Below are 15,626 nucleotides of genomic sequence, written 5' to 3'. Positions count from 1 at the left end.
GCCAGGGCTCTGGGCAACAGCCTTGACTGGTTGGCATGGTGGATGTGGGAGAAATATTCTGCTGGGTCTCCCCTCCCCCCATTCGTGGAGGGCTCCCTAGAGCAAAAGATTGTGATATGCATTTGCTTAAATGCTGGTTATGGGGATCTTCTTCATAGGGGAAAATGACCCGGAAAGCAGAACATTTGGGATCAGAGCCCACCTCCACACCGATCTGTGCCCCCTTGGCCAAGACTTCTCCTTTGCTGTTTCAGTTTTACTATACATAAAGGTGGCAAATCTTTGAACTAGAAATTTCCAAATTTCCTTTCAAAGCTAACTTCCAATGAGCTTGAGCACTGTGGGGCGGAATTGGGTTTTTGGGGTTCAGGTGGATTTTGTGCTTCCGTGCCTTAAAAAAAAATGCATTAACTTAAATTATCCCTATACCTCCTGGCCTGTCAACATTCTTACAGATCTTATTTCTGAGGGGTTGGGGAGTGGGAGGTGGGAGATGGAGGGGGAGGGGCACCAGCCTGGAATTGAGCATTTGTTATTCAAACCAGGACACAAGTAGCTGAGGTTCTTCCTTAACCTCCAGATGCTCCAGCAGTTCCCGGTCATAAAAAATCAACCCAGGTTTTTCTTTCTTCCCTTTTCACGTGGGCTCCTTTACACCTCCAGTCCCGGCTCCTGACAGTGACTCCATTGGAGAAGCCCCGCGGATTCGCCACAGACTTTATCCGGCCTGAAAGCGGCGCCCGGGCAAGGCAGGCAGCCAGCAGGACTTGGAAGGCCGCTCCGCTCCAAGAAGTGGTGCTGGCGCGCGCCCTGGTGGAAAGTGGAGGAACTGCAGAAGCTCAGTTCCGGCTCCGCCCCCGGGGCCAAAGCCTTCCAGGTCACCTAGGAGCCTCCGCCCCTTGGGACGGACCTGACCCTAAGCAGAGGTAGTGGCTCTCGGGATTAAGAGGGGCCCCTGGAGGGAGAGAGGATGAGGGGCATGCAGTATTGCGGAAGCGAGAAAGCATGGATGGAAGAGGGGCGTGGGACTCTTGGAGAGGGGTGAGGTAGCGAGGGAGACGCAGGGCAGGGTCCTCGGAGCATGCGGTCTGCGCCTGCTTGCTGACTTCCTAGCCTAGAGCTTGGAGGGAGAGGGGGTGTCTCCGTTGCGCTCGCCGCGCATCCGGCATGCTTGCGGTGCTGAGAGTCCAAAACTCAACGGCAGTGTCTTCCCTGAGTATCTGCACGTGTTGGGAAAGGGGCTCCCTAGGGCCGTGCCCTGGCCAGGATGGTGGAGAAGTGGCATGAGATGGACATATTCGTCCCCATTTCTCCCCAGATGGCATCGTGGAGCCCTGGAACCCCATGTTCCTGCGACTGTTTTGTCTCAGTGCCCCCAGCCTCGGCCATTCCAGCCGTGATCTTTGCCAAGAACTCCGACCGGCCCCGGGATGAGGTGCAGGAGGTGTTGTTTGTACCAGCAGGAACTCACGCCCCTGGGAGCCGGCTCCAGGTGGGTTAGGCCTTACAGGGTGCTGGGAGGTATGGCTGAAGTGGGCATTCTTCTAAGACCTTCTTCTTGTGCTCCCCACACCTGGGAAGCTGCCATCTATTATTTAGCCTCACTCGACCTCAGTTTCCTCATCTGTAAAATGGGAACAATAAAGACCTTCCTCAAAGGGCTGTGTAAGGTGATTGGCACCGCACCACCATTTTGTAAGTAACTCCCCCTTTCTGAGTGAACTCTCTGTTTCTCCTTCCTTATCTTCAGTGCACCTACATTGAGGTGGAACAGGTGTCAAAGACCCATGCTGTGATCCTGAGCCGCCCTTCTTGGCTGTGGGGGGCTGAGATGGGTGCCAATGAACATGGTGTCTGCATCGGCAACGAGGCGGTGTGGACCAAGGAGCCAGTTGGGGAGGGGGAAGCCCTGCTGGGCATGGATCTACTCAGGTGCGGACCCAGTCCTCCCTCATCCCCTCAGTGCACCAGAAATCTGGGGCTGAGTACTGACCCAGGCATCCTGCCTGCCTCCATACTGGTTCATAAGGGCCTCCCTCTTCCCACCCACTTTGTTATCATCTCCAGGGAGGCTGCTCCTGTCCCCTCCCCACCCCCCCCACTGCTCTCCACAGTCTGTGAAGGAGCTCCCGAATGTGGCCACCTCTGGGCCTCTGCTGGCCCAGAAATAAGGCAGTGGTTTAAAAACTTTTTTTTCAATATAAGTAAAATTCTTTTCAAATGAAGTCTCATGTAGAATTTTGATTTCTAAAACCAAGGAAAGGGGAAGGGCTCTGACTGAAGAGGTTGGAGGGCTCAGGGCACTTCTGTCTCCAAGAATATGTTTCAAACCTTTTCATGAAACCCTCAGAGCATAGCTTGAAAACCACTGGCCTACGTGTGCTTAATACAACAAGTGTTGGCAGATTTTCTCTGTGACTTGAGTCTGTCACCAAACCTCTCTGGGCCTTTTCTGTCCACTGAGGTTCTGCCACCAGCCACTGATACCCCATTGCCCTTCTGTCCCCTGGACTCTCTTTGTGCCAGGCTGGCTTTAGAAAGGGGCAGCTCAGCCCAGGAGGCCTTGCACGTGATCACAGGCTTGTTGGAGCGCTACGGGCAGGGGGGCAGCTGCCGGGAGGACCCCACGCCATTCTGCTACCACAACACCTTCCTGCTGGCTGACCGGACTGAGGCGTGGGTGCTGGAGACGGCGGGGAGGCTGTGGGCTGCGCAGAGGATCCAGGGTGAGGGCCCTGGCTCTGGGGCCTGCCTCCCAGAGGTGTTCCCGTTTTGGGGGGGATGGTAGGGGGGCAGGGAAGGCCCAATCCAGGTGCAGACCTCTTGGGTGTCGAGGGCATCCAGGGATATGGGAAATAAGCCCAAGCGGGAACTTATCCTCCCCTGTCGCTTGGTTGAGTCCTCTTGTGCTCCAGGCTGCCGCTTCTTCTGGGGAGCATTCCTGGACTTCCTGGTGGTCAGGTTCGTCCCTTATACGCAAGCAGGTGCCTCTTCTGGATGGCGCTCACAACAGCTGCAAGCTCAGTTATTTCTGTGATCAGTTTGTCTGTCTGCCCCTCCACGAGAGTTGTCTGTTCTCTTCACCGTAGTGCTCTCAGCACCTAGCTGAGCGCCCAGCGCAGGGCAGGAGCCTAATGATAAATGAGCAACCTCCCAATCTCCTCCACAGAGGGGGCCCACAACATCTCCAACCAGCTGAGCATCGGCACGGACATCTCGGCAGAGCACCCCGAACTCCGGCCCCACGCCCGGGCCCAGGGCTGGTGGGATGGACAGGACAACTTTGACTTCGCACGGGTCTTCTCCCTGACCCAGCAGCCTGTGCGCATGGAGGCTGCCAAGGCCCGCTTCCAGGCTGGGAGGGAGCTGCTGCAGCGACAGCAAGGTCAGTGAGTGGAGGGGGTGGGGGCCGGCCTCTCTCCGCTCCCACAGCTTCAGGGGGGCCTAGCCTGAGGCCAGGGGTCCCTTCTGCCCTGGGGGCCCCTCAAGGTGTCCTCCTTGGCAGGGGGCATCACGGCGGAGGTGATGATGGGCGTCCTCAGGAACAAGGAAAGTGGCATCTGTATGGACTCTGGAGGTTTCCGGACCACGGCCAGCATGGTGTCCATCCTGCCCCGGGATCCCACCCAGCCCTGTGTCCACTTCCTCACTGCCACCCCAGACCCATCCCGGTGAGAGAGCAGGGAAGGCTGGGGAGAGCGCACCAGGTGGGGGAGATGGAAGGGTGTGACAGCTCTTCATCCTTCCATCCCTGATCCCATTAGGTCAGTGTTCAAACCTTTCATCTTCGGCGTAGGGGTGGCCCAGGTCCCCCAGGTTATGTCCCCCACTTTTGGAGCGCAGGACCCTGTTCGGACCCTGCCCCGATTCCAGACTCAGGTGGATCGCCGGCACCCCCTCTACCGCAGACACCAGGTGGCCCTGGGTCTGATGGAGAGTGAGCAGGTAACGCCCAGGGAATAGGGGCAACCCTGTGGGGTAGACTCACTCCCTCCACCCACAACTGGGACTCTGGAAATATGAGGGCACCTAGAAGCAGAGAAAAGACTCCAGAGCTGGGGAGAGAAGTCTGTCCCTTCAAAGCCAACTGTTCAGTAGTATGTCGGGTGCTCTGTCCTTTCTCTTGCTTATGAGACAGCAACCGTGCCCCCTTTAATCCGAGGGAATCCCATCCTAGGCACTCATCTCTATCTTTCCTGGGCAGGATCGGGGGCAGCAGCTCCGGCAGAAGCAGCGGGATCTGGAGCAGGAAGGCCTGGAGGCTGTGCGGGCGCTGCTGGCCGGGGAGCGGGCCCCACCCCCCCAGGAGCTGGGCAGCTTCTTCCGGGCCTTCGTGGAGAAGGAGAGCCAGGCCTATGCCTGAGCCTGGCTCCTCCTGGCCTGGGGTGGGGTGCAGGGGGCTGGAGTGGGCCCAAGGGCCCTGGGGTAGTGGGCCAGAGCAATCCCTTCATCCCCTCGGCCTTGTTCTGAGTGGCCAGGTCGGCCTTTGCCCTAATAAACATGTTTTCCCTCCTTCAGTGTCCAGGTCCAGTGGGTTGGGGGAGCCAAGAGAGGGCGAAGGGCAGCCCTGAGCTGGCTGTGGGCCGCTGGGTGCTTTGCTGGGCAACACGTTCTTCTGACTTGGAGGTGGTCAGTGAAGGTCGCGAAGGGGCCTGTGAGAGGAGGTGGCCCCCAGGCGTAGGTTGTGTGTGCAAGAGCATGCCTGGCACACAGCAGGTGGCTGCTACATGGGGAGAATTAGAACCAAGAGTTTTTGGTTCTTGGCTTGAACCCAGGAAGGGCACTCCCTAGGGGTGGCGGTGAGATGTGCCCACCGCAAGGTGGCGTCCTCCATGAGGGGATGCCCGCCTCCTGCCCACTCAGGAGCTGGGAAGCCCGGTAGGGCCTGAGACGGGGTGCCAGTCCCTTGGGTAGTTCTTGAAAGATCCTGGTCTTTCTTTAGAATCAGTCTCTGTATTCCTGCCACTGTTTCCCGGTGCCTTTACTGACTGCCTCCCCTGAGATGCCCCCAAGTGACGTGGAAGACCTCCGCAGGGCCTGGAGACACTTTATTGGGGACAGGCTCCTGCTACAAGTGAGGGCTCTGAAGATGGGGGGCTATTCTACCCCTTGTTCCTCTGTGTTCCTGGGGCTTTGCTGATAGCAATGGGCTGCACTTCATTTCTTGATTCTTTTGGTTACAGTTTTAGTCATGCTGGGGGCCCCCCCCAGAGGGGCTTTGGGGGCTGAGGCTGCTCTGGCCCCCTTCCCTGCCTGCACAGTGCTTTGCTGGCCCCTGGAAACCAGAGGGCATGATTTCTTGGTGGCAGAAGAGGCTTGTGGCAAGGAGGCAGGCTCCGGGGATGTGTCCTTCCCTAGCTTGGGAGTGACGGAAGGGCTGCTGTCTCCAGCCATGGGTGCCCTTGGAAGTGGGGGGAGGTCGGTGAGGGCGGGCTGTGTCTCCACCCTCAAAAGATGCTCGAGCAGGGCTGTCTGCTGCCTGCGCTCCCGGTGCCTTCTCATATCCTGCTCCAGCTCCTGGAGGAAGCCTATGAGGGGCAGGATGGTGGGTGGTGGATGGAACCCAAGGCTTATCGGGAACACCCCTGGGCTGAGGAGGAGGTCCCTGGCTGAGCTCCTGAGCAAACTCTCCCTAAGGGGGAGGAGTGTGAGGCGGGACCAGGATGAGTTGCCTGCATGCCCAGACTACTCCTGGCCCTGGGACCACCTCCCCAGACACCACTGCCATCTTAGCTCCTCCCAGACCCCGCAGGGCAGGGGTGAACTCTGGGGAGGCTGCAAGCCTTGAAAGCAGGGTCACCTCGCTCTGAGCAGAACGGGCCACTCAGCTCCGGGAACTCCTCGTCCTCATCGCTTGAGGCTTTATCCTCCTCGTCCGAGGTCCAGCGCTCTAACACCGGCTGCCCATCCAGGTACAGGAGCAGGGGCAGGGCTTCTATCACCCGCTCCCTGTAGGGCAGAAAGAGCAGAGGCTACCTGGGTGGGCACCCCTGGGTGTGGAGCCTGGGAGCGCAGACACAAGCCACAGCAACCACACCGGGAGGGGTGCTGTTCTTGAGCTGGAAGCTGGGCCTGTGGTCAGGCCAATGAGCTGGCTCCAGGTGGCATTATGGGTGTGGGAGGGAAACAAGGCTGGCTCCAGGTGGCGTTATAGGTGTGGGAGGGAAAAAAGGGGTCCGACTTGAGCTGGGGTGAGGGAGGGGAAGGTAGGTGCCAGGGACGGTGCCCCGAGGTTTGTGGGCTGAGAGGGAGCTCAGCCAATCAGCCCTTTCTTCCCACCTTCAATTCCTCCTCACCTGTAGCCATCCTGGGCGGTGCAGCTGTTTCCAGTCAGGTTGAGGATGAGAAGGCTCTCGGGGAATTCATCTGCCCATAGCAAAGGGAGACCACTGCCCCTCTGCACAGCCCCCAGACCCCCTAGAGGATGTGCAAGCACAGGGAGAGGGGGGCAGAGAGGAGGGAGGGCCCCTCCTGGAACTTATTCCATGAGCCAGGGCAAAGGCTTCCTACCCAGCTTCAGTACTTCTATCAGGTTCTCTGAAAGGTCCAGAGACTGGAGGTGTGGGAGGTCGCGGAGGTTTTCCACCTGTCTGATTTGGTTTCCTGCCAGAGACAGGAAGCTGTAGGGGAAGGGAGGAGTGCAGAGACAGCCAAATCACAGAACAGCTGGAGGAAGGGAGGAGAGCACCAGGCGCCCAGGTCCCCTGGCTAGGCAGCTGGATAATGAGTGGGGACACATGGCTTTCTGGGGTGATGGAAGCAGAGCTAGGTTTGTGGGGGCCCTCTGCTGATAGGTAGTGGGCGTGGGGAGGTCTTGAGCCAGTTCTTTGCAGGTATTACCAGGTTTCCTCCCCTTCATTCTCCCTCTTCTCTTCACCCCCCACCCTGCCGGAGCCCTGGCACCACTTACCGCAAGTAGGGGATGCAGGCCAGGTTCTCAATTCGCTGGATCTTGTTCTGCAGGAAGAAGCCGAGGTGAGGAAACCAAGCTGAGGTCAGCTGTGTTGGGGGGCCCTTTAAAGGAACAAAGCCCCAAGACCCTGTCTACTCTTGAGGCTGGAGATCTGGCCCTTTGGGAATGATCACCCCACTCCTTGAACTGGTTGTTACTACTTTGGGATGATTTGCTTTCTCCAGGTGGGTGGATAAGGGTGTAAATCTGGGGCTGGCTAAACTTGGTTCAGGTGTGCCCTGCTCACCCCAAAACCAAAGAGTGACCCGGAAATCAGAAGAGGAAACCAAGGGCCACAGGGAAATCAAAAAAGCCTTGGTGGTAGATTGCACACAAGAGGGGAACAGCGAACATACACTACTTTGATCCGTAAAGTTTCTGTCGGGAAAGGTTCAGGAATCCGGGTATATTCAACCTGGGGGAGGCTGGAGATCACCTGCCCACCCCCACCCCCACCCCCACTGACAAACAGCCTTCAAGGTTCTGATGGATGCAGAGGAAGCTTCTTGGTTCCCTCTTCCTTTTCTTCAAAACAGGAAATAGATTTGAACTACATAGCATGAGAGATTTAGAGTAGACTACAAGAAGGACTTCTTGAACAAGAGACATGTTCAACAAAAAATAGTGATTCAAGAGCATGGTCAGGATCTTTTTTGGGAGGACTGGTCTTTCAATTCAGAAGGATTCCTGATTGATCTGAAAACAGTTTCAGTGAAGGTCTGCCTGCCTGAACACTAGGAAGTGGGCAAGATGACCTGGTTGGCTCTTTTCAGATTATAGACAGACCTGGCCCACAAGGGATAGAGTCACCTCCACAGGGAGGAAAAAGGGCAGGAGGCAAGAATTTACCGCTTGCAGATAGAGGCTGTGAAGATTCTGGAGGCCCTCTAGGTTCTTGATAGTGGTAATTCCCTCCCGATCCAGGCGGACAGTCTGCAGTTCAGCAAGCGTGTGAAACCTGGGCAAACAATCAGCAGAGTGGTGTGACAGAGGGCCACTTTCTGTGGTGTCTTAGCAGGGAGATGGAGGGGATGGTGTCTTAAAGAGGGGTGGATGGCTCAGTGACTCTGATCAGATGTCAGGGACACCTGCTTAACTCATGAGGTTGGGTCCAGGTCGTGAAACTGGGTTGACATGGAGACCTGGGTCTCTGTCAGTAGCCCCAGAAGGGATCAGAGTGAGAAGGGAGTAAGGGCCCTTGGACTGGGAAACTGGGTGATGGCAGCTTATGGTTCCTGGAGAGAATCAGAGAGAGGGAGAAGACTTCCTCAAGCCAGCCTGGGTGAGGGAGGCAACAAGTGAGACAGAGAGGAGACAATCTCTGCAGGAAGATCCTTCCTCACCTCCCTTCTCAGTGGTCCATGGAAGGGAAATCACTTGTTCCTTCACCCATTCATTAATTCCACAACATTTACTGAGTGCTCACTAGAGAAAAATGACAGTCTTTGCCTATCACTATTAGGGAAGGAGCCCAAACATCTATGACAAGTGGGTGTCAGAGACAAGTGCAAGGGACTAAGCGCAGACAAGGACTGTACACTGAGTTCAGACTAGGGGGATCAGGGAGTACTTCCTGGAGGAGGTGACATGTGTAGGCATTAGCCAGGAAGGTGAGGTAGGATGAGGAGAAGGCATTTCAAGTAGAAGGCATAGTATGTATGAATCCAGCCCTTCTTGAACTTTAATGTGCCCATGAATACATTGGGGGGGAAGTTCTTGTTAAAATGCAGATTCTGATTCAGTAGGTGGGTCTGAGATTCTTTGTTTCTAACTAGCTTCTACGTGATGCTGCTGCTGCCCCCTACTCCCCTGCCACCCCCGCCAGCACCACTCTGGGTAGTAAGGTGCCCAGGTGTGAGAACATAGGGTCTTAGGGGAATTGCACACTTGTGGAGAGTGGCAAGAAATAAAGCTAAAAAGGCAACAGAGGTCAACTCATGCTAAGGTGTTTGGATTTTATGCTGGGGGTACTAGGGAGCCAAGGAAGGTTCTGCCAGATTTGTCATTTAAAAGGATCACTTTCAAGGGCAGGGAGACTAAGGAGTCTGTTGAGAGGTGATGACATTTAAGACCCTTATTTAAAGCAACTGAGTGGTTGGGGGAGGGTATAGCTCAAGTGGTAGAGCGCATGCTTAGCATGCATGAGATTCTGGGTTCAATCCCCAGTACCCCTTCTAAGAATAAATAAGTCAATCTAATTACCTCCCCCCACCAAAAAAAGAAAAAATAAATAAAACAACTGAGTGGGCATGGTGAAAAAGAAATAGAATAAATTTTTAAGGAGGGAGAATCAATTGGACATTGTTACTGACTGAATGTGTGGAGTAAGTAAAGAGAGGGACAAAGATAACTTGACAAATGAGTACAGCTCAGTGGACTGCTGACATCCTGTGTGTTTCATTCTTCCAGCACCCTTTCCTCCCCTGTGCACTCACATCTTCTCTGACAGACCCTCATCCTCAGGGAAGGCCAAGTTCCTCTTAGTGATAAGGGCTTCCGTAATGCACCTGCTGCCTTCCTCCGGACTCTGGGCAAGCTCAGCTGTGAAAAGATGAGTCAAATTGTTACATTTCCTCATTCTTGAAGGAGAGACTCTACTGTCATCCAGCTGTTCGATCCACCATCCTACTTTCCTACTCACCTCCAGGCATGATCTAAAAGTTGCTGGCCTGGGGCAGGATTGGAACAAAGAGGAGCAGAGCAGCTTGGGCAGCTCCTGGGAATGGCGGAACCCAGGCCGGTATGAGGAGAAGCTCAGAAAATTGGAGGACAAAGGAAACGGGTTGGTTCAGAGCCAATTGTTGGGGGTAGGGTAGAAGACGAAAGTAAATTGAAATGGAGGGTCTGGAGTTTAGGGGCGTAGAGGGGACTTGCTGGCCGCCACCAGGGAGACTGTAGGTTGACAGCAGTGCCTGCGGTTGGGAAGAACGGTTAGAGTCTAACGTCGTTGCTAAGAGACCGGACGCCAAGTAGGGCACGGGGTTGGGGGGGGGCCGGCTCGCTGACGCAGGACTCAGCGCATGCGGATTACTGCTCCAGCCAGCGGCCCCGCCCTCTGCTTCCGGTCCAGGGCTTCCCCACAATCCGTAGCTCCTTCCGTCTCGCCACGCTCACGGCGGTTCTTCCGGTGACGATGGCTGCGACCGTGGCTGGGATGCTGCGAGGTGGTCTCCTGCCCCAGGCGGGTAAGGAGTGGCCCATATCTTCACGGCGCATTCCGGCCTGTGCTCTCTACTCGTCTCCCACCTCTACTACTGATCCCCTCCCGAGATCTCTGACCCCGGAAAGCTCCCGATAACCCCGACCCCAGCTAGATCACCGGCCTCCTTTCCCCATCTAATTCCCTGGGACTCCAGAATCTAGTAATAATAGCAACACAGCGGAACCGTCAGCGACAACCACAGTATTTATTCTCTAGGCCGCAGTCCCTCTGCCTTGTTTGGGGTTTCTCTAACCCATCACCCAGCGCTTTCTGCCTCCAGAGATTCCTTTGGTTGGACCACGCCCCGCCTTGACCTCGGTGCTATGTTCCCTTCTTAAGGTCTCAGCCTAAATGGCATCTCAGGCCTTACTTGGCCACCTTCTGCAAAGCAGGTTTCCCCTATTAAGTCTGTGTCTCGCACTCTGTTTATTGACCCCTTTGCCTCATCACAATCTTGTAATTTTGCATTTGTTTACTTGTTTCCTCAATTAAACTCCATTAAGGCACAACCATGTTCATTCAGCATAGCCAGCAAGTGGCATGGTGCCTGACATGAGTAGGTATGCTGTAGATATGTGGGTTTTTGTTTTTGGTGGGGTTTTTTTTTTGGAGTGAAAAGCCACATTAAGTTTATTTAATGAACTCTGGAAATTTCATGTTTCATATATATGTCACAGTTCCCCAATTACATTTTTTGTTCATATCTTTATTTATTTAAACTTTTTTTTATTGAGTTATAGTCATTTTACAATGTTGTGTCAAGTTCCAGTGTAGAGCACAATTTTTCAGTTATACATGAACATTCATATATTCATTGTCACATTTTTTTCGCTATAAGCTACCACAAGATCTTGTGTATATTTTCCTGTGCTGTACAGTATTGTTTATCTGTTCTACATAAGACATGCTGTAGATAAGTGTTTAATGAATGATTTTGAGTATGTAATATAGGCCAGACACAGTAACAGAGACATGTATTATTTCGTTTAAACCTTGAAAGCATTCTAAGAAGAGGGCATTGTCTTCCCCTCCTTACAGGTGGAGAAATTCAAGTTTAGATCAGTTGAGTGACTGGTCAAGGTTATAGCTTGTGAGTGGCAGAAGAGAGATTAAAATCTGGATTCATGCATGTCAGTTATATCTCAATAAAACTAGAAAACACTTTGAAAAATGTGGTTCCATCCGATCTAAAGCTTTGTTCTTAAGAGTTAGGTTTTGTGGCCACTGGCAAAAAACCTCTCACCCCAGCAAATCTCCATGGTCTCTGACCGAGAGAGCCACCTTCTGGCTGAACCTTTTCCTGAGATCCCATCCCAGTCTTGGGAAGGGCTGAAAGTGGGAAGCTCTAGTTTGGGTCCTTTTGTTGAGAATGAAGGGGTCACTTTGGCTTATGGCTTTCGAGTGGCTCCCTTGTCTTCTGAAAGGTGCTCTCCAGCAATGCCTGTAAACAAGCATGGAGAGAGGGAGCTGTGAGGACAGTGTAACTTGTCCCTCTTCAAATCATGGGAGAAGGAGCAATGCCTAGAGTGGTGGTTCTCAGACTTTAGCTGGCATCGGCATCACCTGGAGGGCTTGTTTCACACTATTAAAAATTGACACAACATTGTAAACTGACTATAACTCAATAAAATAAAATTTAAAAACAAACAAACAAACAAAAAAACACTATTAGTTGGCCTCCACTCATATTGGTTTGAGGGTGATGGTGGTACACACTTTGAAAACTACTGGTTCAAACCAGGGGTTGGCAAATTATGGCAGGGCTGGTCACCATCTTTGATACATACAGTTGTACTGGAACATAGCCACGTCTGTTTATTTACATATTGTCTGTGGCTGCTTCCATGATATGATGGCAGAGTTGAGTAGTAATGACAGACCATATGGCTCTTAAACTTAACATTTTTACTGTTTGGTCACTTAAGAAAAAGTTTGCTCGACTCTCTCCTCCTTTTAAAAATGTATTCAAAATACTTTCTCCTTTGTTGTTCTCATTTTTCCCTCATCTCTGCATAAAAAAGTGCTGGAGAAATGGGAGCCTCCAAGGATCAAGCAACTGAGCTAAGGTTACCCATGAAAGAGAAGAGAAGATTGGGGAATTCAGGATTTCTAGCAGACAAATTCCTTGTCCCACTCAGTGCTGAGGCTAGCTCTGTGGGCTGTGGTTGTCTCTGCCCAGAGGATGGGAATTTTCCCTTTCCAGGGCACACTAAGGTCTCCAAGAGACTGCATCTCACCATATTGTCGTTTCTCCTCCCAGGCCGGCTGCCCACCCTCCAGACTGTCCGCTGTGGCTCCAAGGCTGTTACCCGCCACCATCGTGTGATGCACTTTGAACGGCAGAAGCTGATGGCTGTGACTGAATATATCCCCCCAAAACCTGCTGTCAACCCAAGATGCCTGCCACCCCCTCCCAGCCCCCCAAAGGAGGTAAGGAGGAGACTGGGCATGTCACCTAGTGGTGGGCTGGTGGATTAAAGTAAGCTTGTCCTTTGGCCATAATGAAGTAGCTCTCTAGGACATCGTCATCCACATGATTACTTTCCCACTTTGACTCTATAGTCCAGATACTTTAACATGAGATCTGCACCTGATTTTGCATTAGCCTTTTGAACTCTGGATTGGATGGGCCTCCTGGATTTTCTTCATTCTTGTCTCCAAAAATGTATGTGTGAAAACTATCCCTTCAGGTAGGGGTAGGGAAGACCTTTGCTCCTGTCTTGAAGTTTCCATGGTTTCTTAGAGGAACAATACTAGGTTTTTTGTCCTTGAAAAAGAACAGAAAGACCAGTGGAGAAATGGTAACTTTATGGTGGTTCTCAGGTCCACAAGTTCTCAACTTCAGGAAATAGCATTGAAGTCTTATTCTGTGACATTGCCACAGTTTTGAATTAACACTGCAAAAGAATAATCTTGTATTTATGATTGGTAAAATAATTCAACATGAGTACAGTGTCAGAGGAATAATTAAAGTAATTTTGTGAACATTATTGTCAAAAAAACGTTCACTGGGTCAGACTTATGCCCTGTTCAGGGGCACTGAGTGTTCTCAGGTTTGAAAACCACTGCTCTAAAGACTGCTATTAGCTAATGGAAATGAAAGCACAGAGTGGGAGACAGAACATGTCTCTGAGAGTCAGGGGTCCAACTATCCTGCCTGTACATGGATCTAGCCCACATTTGGGCATCACTGGAAGCTCCAGCACCCACCCCTGAGGGAGCTGGATGCGAGGAGAAGAGGCAGCTTATATCCCCTTGATCATCCCTTCCTGACTTCAGGAGACGGGCCTTGTCCGGCTCCTCCGTCGGGAGATAGCAGCAGTTTTCCAAGACAACCGAATGATAGCTGTCTGCCAGAATGTGGCTCTGAGTGCAGAGGACAAGATTCTCATACGGCACCAGCTGCGGAAACACAGGATCTTGATGAAGATCTTCCCCAACCAGGTAGGGAGCAGCCCTTGGGTGTGGGTTGCCCGTATTTCCCTATCCCTGCCCACTCAGACACCAGCATCTCCATAGATATCACACTCCTGACTCCTCCCCTCCACGGCAACCCTCTAGTCCGGTGCCTAAACTGCAGTTAAGGGCTGAGGAGACCCTTGGGTTGCGCCGTCAGCCTGTTGTGGCCCGTGACCAAGGTGGGCGGCTCTTCCTCCCATTTATCTCCAATAAGCCCTTCTTTCCTGCCATTCCAGATCCTGAAGCCCTTCCTGGAAGATTCCAAGTACCAAAACCTGCTGCCCCTTTTTGTGGGGCACAACTTGCTGCTGGTCAGTGAGGAGCCCAAGGTTAAGGAGATGGTGCGAATCTTGAAGGGTGTGCCTCTCCTGCCACTGCTAGGTGAGCAGGCACCCCTGCCGGCTGGGGGTGAGGATGAAGACAAGTGGGCAGGAATCTGTGTTTACAATATCTTCCCCACTAACACACGTATACTCCAGGATTCTTCAAGAGTTTAGGAAACAGTGACTTAGTGGGAGTTGGGCCAGACTTATTATGTAAGGGAAGGAGGGGAGGGGATTGATCCCAAACAGTGGGAGCGGGGCGGGGCACAAGTGGGAATCAGATTTGGCAGAAGGCCGGGAGGTGGAGCATGGCAGTGGAGAGCAAATGCCTAGGGTTGAACCATTGTTTTCGGAGAAGAAAAGCATTTGTGGGACCCTAGCTGATGCCGTGTTCTTCCAGGTGGCTGCATTGATGACACCATCCTCAGCAGGCAGGGCTTCATCAACTACTCCAAGCTTCCCAGCCTGGCCGTGGCACAGGGGGAGCTGGTAGGAGGACTCACCCTCCTCGCGGCCCAGACCCACTCCCTGCTTCAGCACCAGCCCCTCCAGCTGACTGCCCTGCTGGATCAGTACATCAGACAGCAGCACAAGGGGGACTCCATCGGGCCAGCCAGTGAGCAGCCGGATCCTCCTGACCCAGTTCCAGACTCATAGCCAGCCTCTTATACCCAGCCTACCCATAAATATACCCTGCCCCTATTGTCTGTGCAGTCTTCTGTCAGAGATGTGGGAGAACTTGGGGTGGGGAGTGGCATTTGTTACCTGGCTTTCATTGGCAGTAACTTCTTGGCTACCCAGAGATGCAGAGGGAGTCCATTTCAGAATGGAGGCTCGTAATCACTATCTCTGTCCCTAGTCTGGGACCCGATAGAAGCAATCTTTCCGCTCTCCAAGTCCAAAGCAGAGAAGCTGAACAGAGGAGGATATTGCCCTCAGCCTCTATTGTCCATTGTCTCTTGCGGCACGTGCCTCCCAGCCTGTCCCTTCATGGCTCCAAAGTGCCAGCATAGCTCAACTGAGAAATTGTGCTGAGAATGGCATCTGCTCAGAGCCTACTGTGCCAGGCCCTGTGCTGACCACTTTACATGCACTAGTTCCTTTATTTCTTACATGTTATCCCCATTTCACAGAGAGGAAGACCAAGGGGAGGAGGAGTTAAATACCTTGCCCAAGGTCATGCTGTTAGTAGGGGGCAGCATGGGAATTGAACTAGCTCTCTGTGCTCTGAAGACACTGCCCTGGATTTCTACACTAGAACTTTCTCATTAGAGTCCCAGGCGTGCTTGGATGTTAATTCTCTGCCTTCAAGGTGTGCCGTGTTGTGGAAAGTTTGGGAGCCTTGCTTTATGATAAAATGAAAAGCATTTTACTTTACTGTGTTTTGCTGTTTACAAGCCTATCTTCCCTATAGACGTATTCTCAGGGTCATCTCTGACTCACTTCTCTTCCTAGAAAATCCTTCCTCTTCCCATGTCCAAGCCAGTTACTTCCCTGTGCCCATGCCCGCAAACGGCTTTTCTTACGTGCTTGTCCTTTTGAAGGCAGCTGCCCACTTTGCCCAGTCGCTAGCATGTCTCAGGTGGTTCTGAACAAAAGAGCTGAAGGAAAGCCAGGACTCTGTGTATTAATGGTCTGGTGGCTCTGGAGTAGGAGGCCTCGTCCACGTCACGGGGAACCGCAAGTGCCT

General features: G+C 52.9%; 3 protein-coding genes across 8 annotated transcripts; 2 read left to right on the top strand and 1 right to left on the bottom strand.

Annotated features, from left to right (window-relative positions):
• Positions 1-503: 503 nt before the first annotated feature.
• On the top strand, positions 504-4,507 carry SCRN2 (secernin 2). 3 transcript variants are annotated; one of them, XM_015247904.3, is made up of 8 exons: positions 504-926; positions 1,319-1,492; positions 1,751-1,932; positions 2,527-2,726; positions 3,170-3,385; positions 3,506-3,671; positions 3,765-3,945; positions 4,205-4,507. In XM_015247904.3, the coding sequence occupies exons 2-8, from the start codon at positions 1,319-1,321 to the stop codon at positions 4,361-4,363; spliced, it is 1,278 nt and encodes a 425-aa protein (XP_015103390.1). In that variant the 5' UTR covers positions 504-926; the 3' UTR covers positions 4,364-4,507. The 3 variants fall into 3 exon arrangements, with proteins under 3 accessions (XP_015103390.1, XP_006214274.4, XP_072794959.1); XM_006214212.4 differs by lacking the exon at positions 504-926 and adding an exon at positions 943-1,041; XM_072938858.1 differs by lacking the exon at positions 504-926 and adding an exon at positions 1,027-1,046.
• Positions 4,508-5,031: 524 nt separating this feature from the next.
• On the bottom strand, positions 5,032-9,887 carry LRRC46 (leucine rich repeat containing 46). 2 transcript variants are annotated; one of them, XM_072938859.1, is made up of 8 exons: positions 9,594-9,887; positions 9,388-9,493; positions 7,802-7,910; positions 6,911-7,014; positions 6,511-6,620; positions 6,297-6,366; positions 5,801-5,949; positions 5,032-5,528 (listed from the first exon to the last, which is right to left on the bottom strand). In XM_072938859.1, exons 1-8 carry the CDS (start codon positions 9,601-9,603, stop codon positions 5,158-5,160), a joined length of 1,029 nt encoding a protein of 342 aa, XP_072794960.1. In that variant the 5' UTR covers positions 9,604-9,887; the 3' UTR covers positions 5,032-5,157. The 2 variants fall into 2 exon arrangements, with proteins under 2 accessions (XP_072794960.1, XP_006214273.1); XM_006214211.4 differs by having other exon boundaries at positions 6,911-6,957; positions 9,594-9,885.
• On the top strand, positions 6,835-15,308 carry MRPL10 (mitochondrial ribosomal protein L10). Of its 3 annotated transcripts, none has more exons than XM_072938860.1 (5): positions 6,835-6,975; positions 12,415-12,584; positions 13,434-13,598; positions 13,850-13,994; positions 14,337-15,308. In XM_072938860.1, exons 2-5 carry the CDS (start codon positions 12,480-12,482, stop codon positions 14,591-14,593), a joined length of 672 nt encoding a protein of 223 aa, XP_072794961.1. In that variant the 5' UTR covers positions 6,835-6,975; positions 12,415-12,479; the 3' UTR covers positions 14,594-15,308. The 3 variants fall into 3 exon arrangements, with proteins under 3 accessions (XP_072794961.1, XP_006214275.1, XP_031541940.1); XM_006214213.4 differs by lacking the exon at positions 6,835-6,975 and adding an exon at positions 9,946-10,137; XM_031686080.2 differs by lacking the exon at positions 6,835-6,975 and adding an exon at positions 10,684-10,714.
• Positions 15,309-15,626: the final 318 nt, after the last annotated feature.

Source organism: Vicugna pacos, chromosome 16, assembly GCF_048564905.1.
Source record: "Vicugna pacos chromosome 16, VicPac4, whole genome shotgun sequence".
Taxonomy (NCBI): Eukaryota; Metazoa; Chordata; class Mammalia; order Artiodactyla; family Camelidae; genus Vicugna; species Vicugna pacos.
The sequence above is the reverse complement of the archived record's forward strand: the minus strand, read 5'-3'. Positions and strand labels throughout refer to the sequence as shown.

Coding starts and splice junctions, on each gene's coding strand:
- SCRN2 (XM_006214212.4), top strand. CDS start 1,006: ATGGATGGAAGAGGGGCGTGGGACTCTTGGAGAGGG. Junction 1,933..2,526: donor CTGGGCATGGATCTACTCAG/GTGCGGACCCAG, acceptor TCTTTGTGCCAG/GCTGGCTTTAGAAAGGGGCA. Junction 3,672..3,764: donor GCCACCCCAGACCCATCCCG/GTGAGAGAGCAG, acceptor TGATCCCATTAG/GTCAGTGTTCAAACCTTTCA.
- LRRC46 (XM_072938859.1), bottom strand. Junction 6,621..6,910: donor GCCTGCATCCCCTACTTGCG/GTAAGTGGTGCC, acceptor CTTCCCCTACAG/CTTCCTGTCTCTGGCAGGAA. Junction 6,367..6,510: donor GATAGAAGTACTGAAGCTGG/GTAGGAAGCCTT, acceptor TGCTATGGGCAG/ATGAATTCCCCGAGAGCCTT.
- MRPL10 (XM_006214213.4), top strand. CDS start 10,086: ATGGCTGCGACCGTGGCTGGGATGCTGCGAGGTGGTCTCCTGCCCCAG. Junction 12,585..13,433: donor CTCCCAGCCCCCCAAAGGAG/GTAAGGAGGAGA, acceptor TCCTGACTTCAG/GAGACGGGCCTTGTCCGGCT. Junction 13,599..13,849: donor TGAAGATCTTCCCCAACCAG/GTAGGGAGCAGC, acceptor CTGCCATTCCAG/ATCCTGAAGCCCTTCCTGGA.